Source organism: Homarus americanus, unplaced genomic scaffold (genome assembly GCF_018991925.1).
Source record: "Homarus americanus isolate GMGI-L3 unplaced genomic scaffold, GMGI_Hamer_2.0 scaffold36035, whole genome shotgun sequence".
In the NCBI taxonomy this organism is placed as follows: domain Eukaryota; kingdom Metazoa; phylum Arthropoda; class Malacostraca; order Decapoda; family Nephropidae; genus Homarus; species Homarus americanus.
Window position 1 is genome coordinate 141,447 of NW_024742119.1, and position 14,122 is coordinate 155,568.

At 43.6% G+C, this 14,122-nt stretch overlaps 1 protein-coding gene across 2 annotated transcripts in view; it reads left to right on the forward strand.

Moving 5' to 3' along the window:
- LOC121876501 overlaps positions 1-14,122 on the forward strand; it is a 135,377-nt gene that overhangs the window by 95,646 nt on the left and 25,609 nt on the right. For both annotated transcript variants that reach the window (XM_042381632.1, XM_042381634.1), the window contains exon 4: positions 12,581-12,735. In XM_042381632.1, the coding sequence (XP_042237566.1) occupies positions 12,581-12,735 (155 nt within the window). The remainder of the gene's footprint in view (positions 1-12,580; positions 12,736-14,122) is intronic.

The following is a 14,122-nucleotide window of genomic DNA, read 5'->3' on the forward strand; positions in this document are numbered from 1 at the left end:
GTAGACTGTCTCACACACACACACACACACACACACACACATATACTACATAGTAGACTGTCTCACACACACACACACACACACACACAAGGTAATTTGCTATGCACATAATCCTCTTTTGACAGTGGGGACAGTGAGGCCACAATAGAATGTTGTTGTAGTATTACAATAGATTCCCACAATGCAACAAAACAGCTGTGTGTGTGTGTGTGTGTGTGTGTGTGTGTGTGTGTGTGTCCTTTAATAGGTTTTCACAACATAAAAATCATCCATGTGTCAGTAATCCATCTCATAAGAAACTTCAAAGGTCTCCCCAGCCACCACCACCACTTATTAGATAATATGGGGACAAAGTCATAACCAACTTCTATTTTCACAAAGGTTGACAAACTTCTTCTTCTTCTTCTGTCGCGATTAAAATAGAGTCTGGAAACAAAAATATTTTCAACGGAGTCTCACAGTAAAAATTTGATATGAAACTTTGTGTATTATGTCTTTTACGAAGTTTGTAATTATCGCTACAAGTTAAACACGCAAACATTCTTTATAACTCTGATGACCGCGAAGATCTGAGGCGTCTTGGAGCTGTAGATGATGTTGATAGTTGAGATTCTGTCGTTTATTGCCTCCTAATCCTCTTCAGTTTTGTAGTTCTTTTGTTTTTCTCTAATTTTATTTACTGGAGGTTCTGTCACTTATAGTCTTTACTGGAGGTTCTATCACTTATAGTCTTTACTGGAGGTTCTATCACTTATAGTCTTTACGGGAGGTTCTGTCATTTATAGTCTTTACTGAAGGTTATGTCACTTATTGTTTTTAATCCTCTTCATTTCACTAGCATTTGTTTACATTCAGGCTATTCATGTTTTCACGTCACTTATACGTATTTATGATATTTTGTTGACATTACTACATAGTATTACACACAAAATGAAAACCTAACCTAACCTACCCTAACCTACTCTTTCCCACCAATAGAGCGTAAATCCCCGCCACACTAACTTATAATTACTGTCAGAATATACATAAACAGACAAAATACTGTATAGCGGTTAATTAACAGTCACATGTATCATACACCAGTCATTCATAACAGTTATAACACACACCAGTCATTCATAACAGTACGTAACACAACTGGGAGTGACAAAGGCGAGCGAAAGATTCGTCTGGCGAAGATAAACAGTTAATTAGGTAGAATGGGAACGCCTGGCGATGTGTTTTCTGGTACAGATGAGAGGATTGAGGAGGGATAAGGAAAGAAGGAATTTGTATTGATGTATATTAATAATGGGATAGAAAAAGTGGAATAGACACACACACACACACACACACACACACACACACACACACACACACACACACACACAGACCTTACCAAGCCATCCTTATAATATAGTCAGTCCCACATTACGTCATCACCACCATATACACCACCACCACACCACCACCACCACCAGCAACCACCACCACCACCACCACCACCACTCCTCCTCACCTTTACCTGAGCTCATAACATGATTGTTTACCTTGTTGGCGCTGCTTGAGCCATTAACATGACCTGAGCCATTAATATGACCTGTGTACATGCCCTCCCCTACCACTCACCCCACTGCTTCTCTCTCTCTCTGTGTACACTGTAGCCTCTAACGAATGACGTCATACAAGGCGCAATTAATGAAACACGGTCGCTTGGATAATGTACCGTCGTTTACTGTGTAGATGCTGCCTGCTGGAGATGGGTGGTGGTGATAGGTGGTGGTGAGGGTGGTGGTGATAGGTGGTGGTGAGGGTGGTGGTGATAGGTGGTGGTGAGGGTGGTGGTGATAGGTGGTGGTGATAGGTGGTGGTGAGGGTGGTGATAGGTGGTGGTGAGGGTGGTGGTGATAGGTGGTGGTGAGGGTGGTGGTGATAGGGTGGTGGAGAGGGTGGTGGTGATAGGTGGTGGTGATAGGTGGTGGTGAGGGTGGTGGTGATAGGTGGTGGTGAGGGTGGTGAGGTGGTGGTGAGGGTAGAGGTGGTGGTGAAGGTGGTGTGAGGTGGTGGTGATAGGTGGGTGGTGAGGGTGGTGGTGATAGGTGGTGGTGAGGGTGGTGGTGATAGTGGTGGTGAGGGTGGTGGTGATAGGTGGTGGTGGGGTGGTGGTGATGGTGGTGTGGGTGGGGTGATAGGTGGTGGTGAGGGTGGTGGTATAGGTGGTGGTGAGGGTGGTGATAGGTGGTGGTGAGGGTGGTGGTGATGGTGAGAGGGTAGGTGGTGGAGGTGATGGTGATAGGTGGTGTGACGGTAGTTGTAGGTGGAGAGTCATATAACACGAACACCACTGCCTAAAAGATCACTAATAATCACGTCACCTCTCCCTCTCCCTCTCCCTACCTCCCTCTCTCCCACTCTCCCCGCCTCCTCCCTCTCCTTACCTCTCCCCCCTCCCTTCCCCCGCCTCTCTCCCCTACACCACCCCGGGTAGCAGATTACCAGCTGAGACAAGGTAGAGAAGCTCTTACCAGGACTTATGGAGACACAGCGGCACCTCCTTCACGGCACTGTCTCCCACCAGTGCCAGGTAAACATCCACCTGTTCTAGCGTCTTGGCTCACCTCCCCACCCCAGCCCCCACCCTCCTTGTTGTCTTACTCTGCCATCACTCTTACCACCGTCGCCTCCACTAATAATATCTCTGTTGTTGTCTTCCACCATCTTGTTCCACCAGTAACCACCATCACCACCACCATTGTCGACGCCATTTTGCTCCACTGATATTACCATCACCATCATCTTCCTACACCATCATCACCACTATCTTCCTCTACTAACACCATCATCATCACCACCAATAACATATTCTTACCACCAACACCATCACCATTTTAAACTAACAGCATCACCACCACCATCTTCCTCCACCACCACCGTCACCACCACCACCACCACCATCACCACCACCCACCACTTTCCTCCACCAACACCCTCACCAACACCACCATCACCACCACACCCACCACTTTCCTCCACCAACACCCTCACCAACACCACCATCAACACCATCCGCCATCTTTCATCTATTACGTCACACAAAAATGCCAATCCTGAGCAAAAATTCTGAAAGGAATTTTATTGTTTCATTTTGCACAACTCAAAACTTGGGAAGAATTATGCGAGAAGTTAGATACAGGGAGTCTTATGGCCTACAGTGAGAGCCAAAAGGGACTATGAATACACACACACACACGTACACTAACAGAATAACATACATACATACATACATACATACATACATACATACATACCCTGCAGTACCTCCTATTCACCTCGAGTAAATCCCATCTTTATAGTCACGGTAATCAGTGAGTCGTTCTGCCCCAAGTGGCCTCCAAGTTCTTTAAGAAGTGTCATTGTAGAATATAATTTGCATAATTTTCTCGGGTATATTATTATTAAACAGACTAAATTTCTACGCTGGGAAAAAAAACTTGTGGTGTATTTTTTACTTTTTTATAGTAATTAATATATTTTGTTGGTAACTTTGATATGATAATTGATAATGTTTATGGACCTGTACGTGTGTGGATATATATATATATATATATATATATATATATATATATATATATATATATATATATATATATATATATATATATATATATATATTAATACTGTTTTTAACTTCAATAGAGAAAATGGGTATAAAAGTCTATTTTTTTTCTCGTATAAAAGAAAATATCGAAATAGTTACCTAATATATTTCATAATTAATAAACTGGTCAGAATATATACCTGTGTGATATTTTTCATAATTAATAAACACTGATCTTAACTTTCTTTTTAACCCCTGGATATATTTCATTATTAACAAACAAACACTTCACCTCTTAATAATACACCTGGCGGTATTTATCCCAATAGTTCAAGAGAAGTTAGATCTTTCACTGGATCTTTTTTCCCCCCGTAAGGAAAAAAAAACAGTTTAATGATAAGCCAATAATTCTAGCCAAAAAAAAAACGGCAAATATTTTTCTCTCTGGCCTGTGGCTCGAAAATGAGTAATGAAGATTCAAAGTCTGCAACATATTTCGCTTTTTGCATTATGCCGCAATTTCATAAGTGTCTTGGGATCACGGGGGGGTAGAACAGGGAGGGGAGGGGAGGGAGATAGAGGGGGGGGGGGAAAGGAGGAATATAGGAGAGAGAGAGAGAAGAGAGAAGGGAGAAAGATAGAGAGACTGAGGGAGGGATACAGGAAGGAGAGAGAGACTGAGAGAGGGATAAACGGAGGGAGAGAAAAGAAAGGAAGAAGGGAGGAAGAGAGAGACTGAGGAGGAAAACTGGAGAGAGAGAGAGAGAGAGAGAGAGAGAGAGAAGAGAGAGAGACAGAGGCAAGAAGAAAGGGAGAGAGGGAGGGGCGAATAAGGAAGGGAGGAGAGGAGAGAACAGTAAGAGAGGTGGACTGAAGTCGAATAGGAGGATGAGGAAGATGAGATAAAAGAAAGAACTCCTCCTCCTCCTCCTCCTCCTCCTCCTCCTCCTCCTCCTCCTCCAGGTCACCGCTGCATTGTTCACATCTGCTACACCTGTTGTGGGAAATTTCCTCTGTTTGGTATAAATTATTCTCTTCTATAAAATTCTTCTTTCTTCTTCTTTAATTTTGGAAAAAAGAAAGAAATGAAAGAGAATCAGGAAACGAAAGAGAAAAGGCAAATTAGAAGTGGGGGAATTAGAAGGGAAAGTAGTAATTGGCGATTAAACTTAGGTGTATTGTGGTAATATACAGGTATACCTTATAAGGTGTACTGTGGTAATATGTGTACTCTGTGTACTCATGGACTGGAAAGGTAATCGTTGTTTTTTTTATTCCTCGTTTAATATGTTGTTTTTGTCGCTTGTTCTTGTTCTGTGTTAAAGTTAGTTAGTTTAATTGTCCCTCTTTGGCAGCTTCCATACAAGATGTCTGGCCTGTAACGTTGACTGAATCTATGGTCATAATTTATATCCCATTGGTCTAAAACTGGTGGCTTTTGGCCCAGGTACAGTGTTTACTAGTGTCTTGCCGTGGCTTTTCCAGGTACAGTATTTACTAGTGTCTTGGCTGTGGTTTTTGGCCCAGGTACAGTATTTACTAGTGTCTTGGCCGTGGCTTTGGCCCAGGTACAGTATTTACTAGTGTCTTGGCCGTGGCTTTTGGCCCAGTACTATATTTACTAGTGTCTTGGCTGGTTTTTGGCCCAGGTACAGTGTTTACTAGTATCTTGGCCGTGGCTTTTTGGCCCAGGTACAGTGTTTACTAGTGTCTTGGCCGTGGCTTTTTAGCCCAGGTACAGTGTTTACTAGTGTTGGCCGTGGCTTTTAGCCCAGGTACAGTGTTTACTAGTGTCTTGCCGTGGTATTTGGCCCAGGTACAGTATTTACTAGTGTCTGGCCGTGGCTTTAGGTACAGTGACTAGTGTTCTGGCTGTGGCTTTTAAAGTACAGTTTACTAGTGTTGGGCTTTGGCCCAGGTACAGTATTTACTAGTGTCTTGGCCGTGGCTTTTGGCCCAGGTACAGTATTTACTAGTGTCTTCCGTGGCTTTTAGCCCAGGTACAGTATTTTAGTGTCTTCAATGTTCATTCAGGTACAGTATTTACTAGTGTCTTTGGTTGCGGCTTTTGGGTCCATAAGTGTTTACTGTGTCTTGGCCGTGTTTTCAGGCACAGTACTTCTAGGTACAGTATTTACTAGTGTCTTGTGGCTTTACCAGGTACAGTGTTTACTAGTGTCTTGGCCGTGGCTTTTGGCCCAGGTATATTCTGTGGCTTTATAGTATTTACTAGTTTGTTTTTTGGCCCAGGTACAGTATTTACTAGTGTCTTGCCGTGGCTTTTGGCCCAGGCAGTTTTTTACTAGTGTCTTGGCCGTGGCTTTTTGGCCCAGGTACAGTGTTTACTAGTGTCTTGGCCGTGGCTTTTTGGCCCAGGTACAGTGTTTACTAGTGTCTTGGCCGTGGCTTTTAGCCCAGGTCACAGTGATTTACTAGTGTTGGCCGTGGCTTTTGGCCCAGGTACAGTATTTACTAGTGTCTTGGGTTTTTGGCCCAGGCAGTAGTTTACTAATGTGTTTTTATTTTCAGGTGGCACAGTGTTTACTAGTGTCTTGGCCGTGGCTTTTGGCCCAGGTACAGTTTTACTAGTGTCTTGGTTGGCTTTTTGGCCCAGGTACAGTATTTACTAGTGTCTTGGCCGTGGCTTATGAAATATGTTTACTAGTGTCTTGGCCGTGGCTTTGGCCCAGGTACAGTATTTACTAGTGTCTTGGCCGTGGCTTTTAGCCCAGGTACAGTGTTTACTAGTGTCTTGGCCGTGGCTTTTAGCCCAGGTACAGTGTTTACTAGTGTTCGTGGCTTTTGGGCCCAGGTACAGTGTTTACTAGTGTCTTGGCCGTGGCTTTTTGGCCAGGTACAGTGTTTACTAGTGTCTTGGCCGTGGCTTTTAGCCCAGGTACAGTATTTACTAGTGTCTTGCGTGGCTTTTAGCCCAGGTACATAGTTTACTAGTGTCTTGGCCGTGGCTTTTAGCCCAGGTACAGTGTTTACTAGTGTCTTGGCCGTGGCTTTTGGCCCAGGTACAATGTTTACTAGTGTCTTGGCCGTGGCTTTGGCCCAGGTACAGTGTTTACTAGTGTCTTGGCCGTGGCTTTTAGCCCAGGTACAGTGTTTACTAGTGTCTTGGCCGTGGCTTTTTGGCCCAGGTACAGTGTTTACTAGTGTCTTGGCCGTGCTTTTTGGCCCAGGCACGGTTTACTAGTGTCTTGGCCGTGGCTTTTGGCCCAGGTACAGTATTTACTAGTGTCTTGGCCGTGGCTTTTTGGCCCAGGTAGTGTTTACTAGTGTCTTGGCCGTGGCTTTTGTCCAGGTACAGTGTCAATGTCTTTTGTTTCAGGTACAGTGTTTACTAGTGTCTTGGCCGTACCAGCTGTTATGTTTACTAGTGTCTTGGCCGTGGCTTTTAGCCCAGGTACAGTATTTACTAGTGTCTTGGCTTTGTTTTTGGCCCAGGTACAGTGTTTACTAGTGTCTTGGCCGTGTCTCTTAGCCACAGGTACAGTATTTACTAGTGTCTTGGCCGTGGCTTTTGGCCCAGGTACAGTATTTACTAGTGTCTCTGTGGCTTTTTGGGCCCAGGTATTTACTAGTGTCTTGGTGGCTTTTGGCCCAGAACAGTGTTTATTATGCACCGTGGCTTTGGTCTATGTTTAATGTCTTGCCGTGGCTTTTAGCCCAGGTACAGTATTTACTAGTGTCTTGGCCGTGGCTTTTAGCCCAGGTACAGTTTTACTAGTGTCTTGGCCGTGGCTTTTGGCCCAGGTGTATTTACTAGTGTCTTGGCCGTGGCTTTTGGCCCAGGTACAGTGTTTACTAGTGTCTTGGCCGTGGCTTTTGGCCCAGGTACAGTGTTTACTAGTGTCTTGGCCGTGAGGATATGAGCCAGTGTGGTTCCTGGTGCCTGTAGGGAGTCCTTATAGAAATTGATGATGAGTTGGTGGTAGGAATAGTTAAGTCTCCGTTCATTATTGACTTCAAATGGTAAATTTTCTCCCAGTATACGTATAACGATAGTTGTTCATCCTGTCAATATCTTATCTGGTGTTGTTGACTGGATCTGGCCCTGACTTTTCCTTTTGGTGAAGTGCGATTTGTGAGGTGTCGTCTGCATGTATTATAACTCCGTTCTCTGTCCCTGGTGGTGGCGGGGTGTCACTTGAGTAGATGATGATGGGAAGTGGTTCATATTTTTCACCCCATTCCTCCCCTTACGGAACCTCCAAATACCCTGTGGTCACCTTCTGTTTTTTCCCCCAAAACATTTAAGTTATTGTGAAAAATAAACAATTGTGATCAGATGAAGAGAATATATTTATCACTTCTTCTATGAAGACCAAAAGCATAACAATCAATAACTGTATAACTATAACACTAAACTATAACATAACTATAAGAATTACCACAATGATGATAGCTTTTGAAATCATCCAGTTAGTAATTTCAAAGTCAAATTGAAAAGAAAGAAGGCACATTCTACCCTGCTGAGTCGAAATGAATAATAAAAACCTTAATTACTTCACATTTCTTCAATTTTCTTGAGAATTTTCCAACTTTTTACAGTCCGCCGCCGTGGGCCCCTGAAATATTGCCATGGGCCCCTGAAATATTTCCGTGGGCCCTTGGGGTGTTCATGGACCCTAGTTTGGAAGGGACACCACAGCCAGCCCTGAGGAACAACTGGCTATTTTGTTGTCTAGAAACCATCCTATCAGTCTTTTCTTCTTTATCTGTCTGTCTACCTGTCTATCCCTCCTGTCTGTGTCTCTACCTGTCTACCCCTCCTGCCTGCCTGTTTATCTTACTACCCCTCCTGTCTGTCTGCCTGTCTGTCTACCAGTTTACCTATCTGATTATCCTCTTATTTTTCTACTTCGTCATCCACTTTCCTAAAATCATATATATTTCCTTCTTCCTTTCCGTCTTCACTGTCTCCCTTCCTTGCATCCCTTCCTTTATTCTCCTGCTTCTTTGCCTCTCTGTCTTTCTCCCTGTCCAACGTGTCTTCCAGCTTGTCTCCCCTGCCCCCGACCGTGGGTGGGTGTGGTCATGAACGCGTCTTGGGGGTGGGGGGTGGCGGGGAGCCTGTGTACACCACCATGGACGTCCTCCTTCACCCAGGCTGCTGAAGAACTCTGTAATCTGGGTGATGGTGCTCTCATATACCTCGTGATGGCTCCCTCCCGCGCTTCTCTGTGTGGGAGGGGTGGAGGGGGAGAGGGAGGGAGAGAAGGAGGGGAGGGAAGGTTGTGGGAGGGGGGAAGAGGTAGGGAAGGGTGAAGGAAAGGGGGAACGAAGAAAGGAAGGGTAGAGGGAACAAGGAGGAAAGGAGGGGTAGAGGGAACAAGGAGGGGTAGAGGGAATGAGGGGAAAGGAGGGAGAGTGGAAGGAAAGGAAGTAAGGAACATATAGCCCGTGATGGCTCTCTCCTTCACCCCCATGTGTGGGAGGAAGGAAGGAGAGTAGGCAGAAACGTCCATCAGCGTGATGATTCCTTCCCATATGTTCCTGGCGAGAGAGAGAAAGAGAGGAGGGGAGGAAGAGAGAGGGAGAGATGAGAGACAAAGAAAAAGCACTTTACTCTGAGTTCGACGTAACACAAGCAGGGGAGAGGAGGAGGAGGAGGAGGGGGAAGAGGGATTACAAAAGAAACGCTGAGGCAGGGAGAACGGAAGAGAAGTTTAGGGAGAGATGGAAGAGAGATAGTGAGAGAGGGAGAGGGGGAAAGAGTGAGAGGAGAGAGAGAGAGAGAGAGAAAGAGAAGTTTAGGTGAGAGATGGAAGGGAGAGAGAGAGGGGAGAGGGGGAGAGAGTGAGGGAGGGAGGGAGAGAGAGAGAAAGAGAAGTTTAGTGAGAGATGGAAGGAAGAGATAGAGAGGGAGAGAGGGGAGAGAGTGAGGGAGGGAGGGAGAGAGAGAGAAAGAAGTTTAGTGAGAGAAGAAAGAAAGAAAGACAGAAAAGAAGAGAAGGAGGGAGGGGGCAGAGGGAAGGAGGGGGGTTGAGTCACAGTTAAATCCCCCCACAGTGGTAATAATCCCTTAATGTTGTTGGCAGGTGTTTTGAGGTCCGCTAGTAATCTGGCCGCTACACCTACGACCATGTATGTTTTGTGGAATGTGGAGGCTCAGGGCTATTAGGGGTTGGGAGACGGAGGGGACCCTTGAGAAAAAAAAAAACTTGGGTAGTAACCGTGTTAGCAGGTGTGTGTGTGTGTGTGTGTGTGTGTGGAGGGATCCCACCTTTCCTCTTCCTCCTCCTCCTCCTCTTCCTCCTTCTCCTCCTCCTCCTCCTCCTCCTCCTCCTCCTCCTCCTTCTCTCCTCCCTCTCCTCCATCCTCCTCCAATTCTCCTTCCCTCTCTGCCTCCCTCATAGCTACTTCTTCTTTTTCTTGTAGGGGGAGAGGAAGGGAGTGGGGTAGAGAGGGAGGTTGTGGGGTGGAGAAGTGAGTGTGGGGGAGAGAAACTATCAACTTAATGCATTAACCACAGTCATAATGCATCATACGGACGTAAACATTAACTGAATGTTAAACACTCAGTGAATTGAATATTAAAATAACCCTCCTCCTCCTCCTCCTCCTCCTCTTCCTCCTCCTCCTCTTCCTCCTCTTCCTCCTCATAACCCATAGTGACTGATAGACTCTACAATCTATCGGGTCAGAATCATACACCGAGAAACTCTATCTAGACAAACACATTCTCAAACCATTAATCAGGCCTCCATATCCACTCAGTCATACATTACCTCTAAAACTATAACAACATTCAAAATTAAAAACACTATAAGATTTAAAATATTACAATACCACATCAGATGACCTCGACTTGTACTATAAGGTTATGTGTTTTGTTTACCTGACAAGATAGACAGGTTAATCATCACATACCAGTCGTAATTAACACACCTTGTTGGGAAGATTCCAGGGGTAGGTGGGGGTATTTAGTCCCTGTGAGAGTAATCCCTGTGTATATAAGCGTTTCATAGGGGGATATTGCCTGTGTGTGTGTGTGAGTGTGTGTTGATCAGTGTGTCAACAACAGGAGGCTTGGTCACTGTGGACTTGTTGTTGCTTTGATCTCCTCTCCTGTCTGTTATCCACGACCCTGTCTGTCTGTCTGTCTGTCTATCTCATTCTCTGGCTGAATTTCTTTTTTTTGTCTGTCTATTCATCTACTGTATGTTTTGCATGTTTGTGTTTGCTTTGTTTGTAACTATCCATTTTTCTGTCTGTATCTGTCTACCTGTCTATGTATCTACGATTGTTTACCTGTCAATTTATCTAATCACCTGTCACTTCATTTCTCTACCTGTGTGTTTAAGTCATCCATCTCTCACCAGTTTGCGTCATTTACCAAGTTTATTTTTTCATCTTCTTCTTGATTATTGTTAATTCTCTCTTACATCTTTATTCTTCCCATTCTTAACATTGTCCTTTCCTCCCATTTCTCACTGTGTTCCTCTCATTCCACACACTGTTCTCTCTCATTCCTCACACTCTCCTCCTTCATTTCTCGCTGTCTTCCTCTCATTCCTCATTGCCTCCCTCTTTCGTAACTCACTCTTTATTCATTCCTCACACTGTCCTCTCTCATTCCTCTCTGTCTTCCTCTGTCATTCCTCACACTCTCCTACATTTCTCACTGTCTTTCTCTCTCATCCCTCACATTGTCTTCCTCTCTCATTCCTCACACTATTCTCCTATTCCTCACTGTCCACACCTCTCATTCCTCACCTTGTCAAAACGACGACCACAAACGAAGAAAAATAAATAATGACGTGTGTTATGGGGTCACCTCATACCACAGATGCTGTCTTAGTGTCAGATCAAAGTTCTTTCTTGTTTTAATGGTTCAATATATCGCCTTGTAATAATTAATGTTGCTTCATAGACCACAACACAGGGGGGGGGGGGTTGAACGATGGTGAATATAGTTAGTGTCTATTTAACGTACATTTGGTTAACGTAAACTAGATTAACGAATGCTCACTTAACGTACTGTACATTCAGTTAGCGTACAGGTTTTCAGGAACTTATCGTACACGTTAAACGGACACTTGATTACTACATTATCATCTGACTAATGCTGATAAGTTGTTAATACTCGTGTCTAACATTACCGTGGAGATCCTCAGCTTCCTGTCACCAATATTAAGGCTCTATAGTTATAAATATGTCTTGTTAACGTCAGTAGTTTAGTGTATGACGTAGAAGAAATATGTTTAGGTACCACATATTGCGTGTAACATGTCCCTGGAAGGTCGTGGTCAGCGTTACAAGTTAATGTGTGTGTGTGTGTGTGTGTGTGTGTGTGTGTGTGTGTGTGTGTGTGTGTGTGTGTGTGTGTGTGTGTGTGTGTGTAAACATTTTTCCCTTTGTGTATACGTATATAATGTATGTATGTGTTAGTTTATTTGTTTCTATGTACTTTATACTCATGTGTTTATTCACGAACATGTATAAAACATTTATATGTGTATGTGTGTATGTGTGTATGTCATCGCATTCAGACCTACATATGTACTTCTTTATCCCATCCCTGGACATCTTCCCAGCCTGTCAGTCTTCACCCATTTCCCCCGTTTCTCCTCTTCCCCATCTTCACAAGTTTTCCGTCTTTCTGTCACCTCCCTCCCTCCTTTCTCCCTCTCCTTCCTCCTCCTCCCAAGGATGAAATACTATTTCAGCCCCCCCCCCTTCCTGTCCTCCTCCTTCCTTCCTCCCTCCTCCCTCATTTCTTCTTCCCTCCTCCTTCATTTCCTGCCCCTCCTTCTTACCCCCCCCAAAAACACCTTATTTTTCCTCATTCTCACCACCTCCCCTTCCTCCCTCACTATCACCCCTTCACAGCCCCCTCACACTTACCACCTCCCCTTCCTCCCTCACTATCACCCCTTCACAACCCCATCACTCTTACCACCACCTCTTTCTCCCTCACTAACTTATAAGACTTTCATAACAGGAACAAACTCTGACCGTGTGTGTGTCTCTCTCTCGCCCCGCTAACAGCTATAATGCCGGGGGTGCTATGGGTCCGTGTGGTCCCCGACTGACCCCGCCGTTGAAGCGACCACGCCTGATGGTACCTAACCTGCGACAACAACCTCGAGCCCAGTCGCCAAAGAAGGTAGCCACCCCGGGTCTAGAGGACCTCAAGACATACAGTAAGTGAGCGACCTGTCTTACACCTCCACCTCTCCTTCCCTTCCTTCCTTCCTTCCTTCCTTCCTTCCTTCCTTCCTTCCTTCCTTCCTTCCTTCCTTCCTTCCTTCCTTCCTTCCTTCCTTCCCTCCCCTTAACCCCCAGCCTCTCACCCTCGCTCTTCATCACTGTGGCAATATACTTCGTAGTTGTGAGGTTAGTTTACTTCACGTAGTTGTGAGGTTAGTTTACTTCACGTAGTTGTGAGGTTAGTTTACTTCACGTAGTTGTGAGGTTAGTTTACTTCACGTAGTTGTGAGGTTAGTTTACTTCACGTAGTTGTGAGGTTAGTTTACTTCACGTAGTTGTGAGGTTAGTTTACTTCACGTAGTTGTGAGGTTAGTTTACTTCACGTAGTTGTGAGGTTAGTTTACTTCACGTAGTTGTGAGGTTAGTTTACTTCACGTAGCTGTGAGCTTAATTTAATTCACGTAGTTGTGGTTAGTTTACTTCACGTAGTTATGAGGTTAGTTTACTTCACGTAGTTGTGAGGTTAGTTTACTTCACGTAGTTGTGAGGTTAGTTTACTTCGCGTAGTTGTGGACTGATTCATATTTTCACAGATAGATTTTCCTTTCAGTTATAATTTAAAATTGTATTATTGAAGTAATAAATTTAATTATTAGTTTGAGAAATTAATTATTTAGGCTAATTTACATATTATTATGTACACAAATCAGATATGTTTGATTTATTCTGGCTTAAAAATATATTTATATAGTAATGGTTATATACTTAATTTAATATATTGTATACTAAAGTTAATTTATTTGGATATCATTAAGAATGCAGCCTTATATTGTCACTTAATAGATATTTGTATTTGTATGATAAAATTATTTCACTATTCTTGTAAAAAAAGGTTAAAGTTACTTAATATTAAAATTTATTATTATTGTTTATTTGTAAATGAAATAAGTTAATGAAATATTCTTTTAAGGGTTGTGAAGGATGAAGACATTATAAAGAGTTATATAGGCCGTGCTGAGAGCCAGAGTACTGTAGGTCACACATTGATTATTTTATATATTAATTTTGTATATTTTCTTCCGTTTAGTACAAAAAAACTTGGGCGTCTCAAAATAATGTATACGGTACATGTACACATTACCACCACCTCTCTGATGTACACATACCCTCCACATCATTAGATGTTGTACATGTACACATTACCTCTAGATGTTGTACATATTAGTAACATTGGATATGTTTAGTTACATAAGTCAGAGTTTATTTTCCAGCGTTAATACAACAGAATCAACCTTTATTCTTATTCACAATTACCAGTTTCTTCTGGACTTATTTAAGGAGTCTGTAAGTATGTCCGTATCCCTTATCTGTTCCTGCCAG